Source organism: Sinocyclocheilus anshuiensis, unplaced genomic scaffold (genome assembly GCF_001515605.1).
Source record: "Sinocyclocheilus anshuiensis isolate Anshui unplaced genomic scaffold, SAMN03320099.WGS_v1.1 scaffold1222, whole genome shotgun sequence".
NCBI lineage: Eukaryota > Metazoa > Chordata > Actinopteri > Cypriniformes > Cyprinidae > Sinocyclocheilus > Sinocyclocheilus anshuiensis.
In genome coordinates this window covers 265728-269961 of record NW_015555818.1, presented here as the reverse complement: position 1 = coordinate 269961, position 4234 = coordinate 265728, and the positions used below count along the sequence as shown (strand labels likewise).

Genomic DNA, 4234 nt, shown 5'->3' with positions numbered 1-4234 from the left:
TTTTTTTTCCTCCCTTTTCCCCCCCCCCCCCCAAATTTGGACACTTCAAATTATACAATTTTATTATACAATTATACAAAATACCTGAGCTTTTTGTTCGAAAAATTATTTAACGAAAAATAATTCTCCTCAAAATTGAAATGTGCTGAAAAATTATTCACCATCAGGCCAAACAAGATATAGATGAGTATGTTTCTTCATCAGACCAGATTTGGAGAAATTTAGTATTACGTTACTTGCTCACCAATGGATTCTCTACAGTGAATGGGTGCCGTCAGAATGAGTCCAAACAGCTGATGAAAACATCAATAATCCACAATTAATCCATACGACTCCAGTCCATTTTGTTAAGTGAAATGTTGCATCTTTGTAAGAAACAAATCCATAAAGGCGTTTTAACTTTAAAATGTTGCTTCAGGCCAAAATATGTACATAGTCCAGTTAGCTTCTTTCAGTGGAAAAATCTATCCCGTTGTCTTCTCAAATCAAAATCCACCAAAGCATTTGTTTAGAATGGTTTTGGAGTGTTTTACTTGTAAGTATACTTGATATGTGCATATTCCTCTCCTAACTCAGACAAGATGACTTTTTCACTGGAGAAAGCAATATTACAGATAGAGGACTCATATTTTAGCCAGAAGCAACCGTTTGAAGATAAAAATATCATAACGATGGATTTATAACAAACATGCAGCTTTTTGCTTCACAAAATGATAATTGATGGACTGCCGTTGTGTGGATTACTTGTGGATTATTGTGATGTTTTTATCAGCTGTTTGGACTCTAATTCTGACGGCACCCATTCACTGCAGAGGATCCATTGGTGAGCCAGTGATGTAATACTACATTTCTACAAATCTGTTCCAGTGAAGAAACAAACTCATCTCATCTATCTAGAATGGTCAAAAAATTTCAGCAAATGTTCATTTTTGGGTGAATTATTCCTTTATATGTCCAAAGATTGTTGAGGCCACTGTATATTTACTGAAGTCTTGGATTTGCGGTATAAATTCATGCTGAGTTACAAAGGAAGTAAAGGAACTTTAGGCCACATTTAAGCTCACATACTAGTATATATGTTACAGTTGATACACACAACCCACAATACACTTACTGATAAAATAAATAGCTTGATTACACTTTAAGAAATATTATTTATTTGATTTCATAATGTGCCATTTAGTAGAACACTTACAGTGCATTTATTGTATGGACAGTGTCCCTGGAGTAACCTGGGATGAAGTGTTTTACTCAAGGACACATAGATGATAGATTAACCCTTGTTGGATCTAAACTCTCAGCCAAGCCTATGGCTGTTAACCACTAGGCTGAAACATTACTAAATGAGGCTATATATGGGTAAATTTTTTTTAGTCAGGATCAACTGTTCAAAAATGCATTAACAAATGCATAAATACCTCCTATTTGCCTAATCAAAGTCAGTGTGTTTTACATCCATGTAGCTATTTTGTCATGTGACAACAAACCAGAGACCCTTAAACTGTCATGACTGTATGTCAAGGTCATATTTTTTTTTTTTAATGAGACAATACATTTTGAGATGCACATTGATTGAATAGAAGATAACAGCAAATATTCCACAAGTACTTGGTGCATTTATGTTGTAATACTGTAAATAAAAACACAATGTAAAGGATCACCATGTAAAATACTGGGTCAGGTCAAAGGTCATCAGGGGTCAGTCTTGGAAGAGCACACCCTCAATGGTTAAAATGTCTCTTAAAGATGTCAACTGGCGGACACCATCATTTGTAATGGTAAATCAAATTTGCTGTAGAAAATTGTATAAATGTTCTTTAAAAGTATATGAAACCAACGTTACACTTCTAAGAATTTGTTTTTTAACATCTCTGATTCTTATTTGTCATTGACCCATATAGAAATAACATGGAATATGTGTAATGTTAAGTTTAAGTAAAAGGTAACACTTCACATCCCGTAATGGCTCAACATCATGCTCTAGTGAACGACAGAAGACTTGTGCTGAAAAGACAGCTCTTACAGTGTGCGTCATTACTCACGATTAGCCAAAATCCAATAGCACCCTACCTGCTCTGATCCCAGTTCGCTGCGAACAGAACCAGAATCTTCCTCCCGTATCTATCCAAATTGGACAGAACCCCGGGAAATCCATCCTTCAGAGCCTGCTTGATCCCCGGATCGGTGGCCTTGAGGTTCTTGAACATATCTAGGTTCTGTTGCCGGTACTCAAAGTACTGGGCCAGTGACATGGTAAATCAAATTTGCTGTAGAAAATTGTATAAATGTTCTTTAAAAGTATATGAAACCAACGTTACACTTCTAAGAATTTGTTTTTTAACATCTCTGATTCTTATTTGTCATTGACCCATATAGAAATAACATGGAATATGTGTAATGTTAAGTTTAAGTAAAAGGTAACACTTCACATCCCGTAATGGCTCAACATCATGCTCTAGTGAACGACAGAAGACTTGTGCTGAAAAGACAGCTCTTACAGTGTGCGTCATTACTCACGATTAGCCAAAATCCAATAGCACCCTACCTGCTCTGATCCCAGTTCGCTGCGAACAGAACCAGAATCTTCCTCCCGTATCTATCCAAATTGGACAGAACCCCGGGAAATCCATCCTTCAGAGCCTGCTTGATCCCCGGATCGGTGGCCTTGAGGTTCTTGAACATATCTAGGTTCTGTTGCCGGTACTCAAAGTACTGGGCCAGGAGGCGGAAGGCCTCGAAATGGTTAAATTTCCGGGCTCTAAGAAAGCGCAGGATAAAAGCATCATCTGTCCTGAGAAAGCCAATGTCTGGACGGGTGATGATCATGTCCCTCACCTCCTGTATGTCCTGATGCAAAGTGTCGGGGTTCTCCTTTAACTCCGCCTTGGCTTTCTCCAGGGTTTCTGGAGACAGGCCTGCCTGTAAATGAGTCATTGTCCTTGCACTGGACCAAGACTGACTATACTGTACTCTATATTTACTATTACTATATAATCCCTATGTGACTGATGATGAAAATACCAATCATAAAGAGCCCTATCACTGCAGTGCTTGCAAATAAAAACCTGACTTTGGAGATGGTCCTGAGTGTAAGCTACGACACTGTTAGTTCACCTCGTATACTCCTTCTGAGTTCACCTGTATTGTGGGGTTATTAATGCTTGTTCTGCAATGTAAATTCACATACATTCATCTGGTCGTGCTCATCGATTGTATACGTGTATATGCACGTATGGCTTAAGCAGGCTGAAATCGTCTTAGTTTGCGTATGATCAAATCTGAGGCGTTCAATCGACTACAAATCCCACCCCAAAAGCATCTAAGAACGAGCATCACGGTTAAAAGCGCTGCTCTATCCTACCATCGTCAAGCGGCCAGGCAATGCGGCACCCTGCAGCATCTCTCGTCATGAGTCTCCATTTAACGCGCATTTCAAATGTTGCCGTGAATTGGAGTCCGAGCATCCTCACGATCCCAGTCTCTCTCAGCGCTCCGTTTCCATCCTAAACGTCCTTCGGATGAGACGATATGGTGTCGGTTCGGGTCCGTATGGTTCCGGTGATGTGGTGGATGGTTTACGTCAGTGCTGCTGCTGCTGCTGTTGCTTCGCTTTGTTGCTGATGAGAGTGACTTCAGGCATCGCTCCGGTGATACAGTCTGTCCGTCATCACATGGCGGAGGAGGGGAGAGCGTTATATCCCCCCGAGACTCACTAAATAAAGCTTTGGCCATTTTTTGCATTTTGCCAGAATTATTTTATGTTTCACACACATAGTGGTATATGCTTTTTTTTTTCTTCTGTAAAAAAATACAACAGTAATAATAGTTGCTGTTGCAATTTAATGTGTCAGTATTTAATCTGTATCATGCATTTAATCTTTGTTTTTTTTTTATATGCCGTCGTCCCCAAACTATAATAATAATAATAATAATAATAATAATAATAATAATAATAATTAATATGTTGTCATTTAATAGAATTATTTAATACAGCCAACATTATTATGAAATGTACCATTGTGTTAGTATTTAATCTGTATCATGTATTTAATCTTTTTTTTAAATATGCCATCTCTAAACAACAACAATAATAATAATAATTTTATTATTATTTCGAATAATCAATCATCATTTTTATCAACAATTATATATAATGAATCATTACAAATTATTATTATTATTATTATTATTATTATTATTATTATTATTATTATTATAGTTTGGGGTGACAGCA

At 37.3% G+C, this 4234-nt stretch overlaps 1 protein-coding gene across 1 annotated transcript in view; it reads right to left on the bottom strand.

Moving 5' to 3' along the window:
* The window catches only part of LOC107675233 (clavesin-2), a 23569-nt gene extending 19933 nt beyond the window's left edge, over positions 1-3636 (bottom strand). Inside the window, exon 1 of the mRNA XM_016469515.1 lies at positions 2546-3636. Coding sequence (XP_016325001.1) covers positions 2546-2934 — 389 coding nt within the window. The 5' untranslated portion in view covers positions 2935-3636. The remainder of the gene's footprint in view (positions 1-2545) is intronic.
* Positions 3637-4234: the final 598 nt, after the last annotated feature.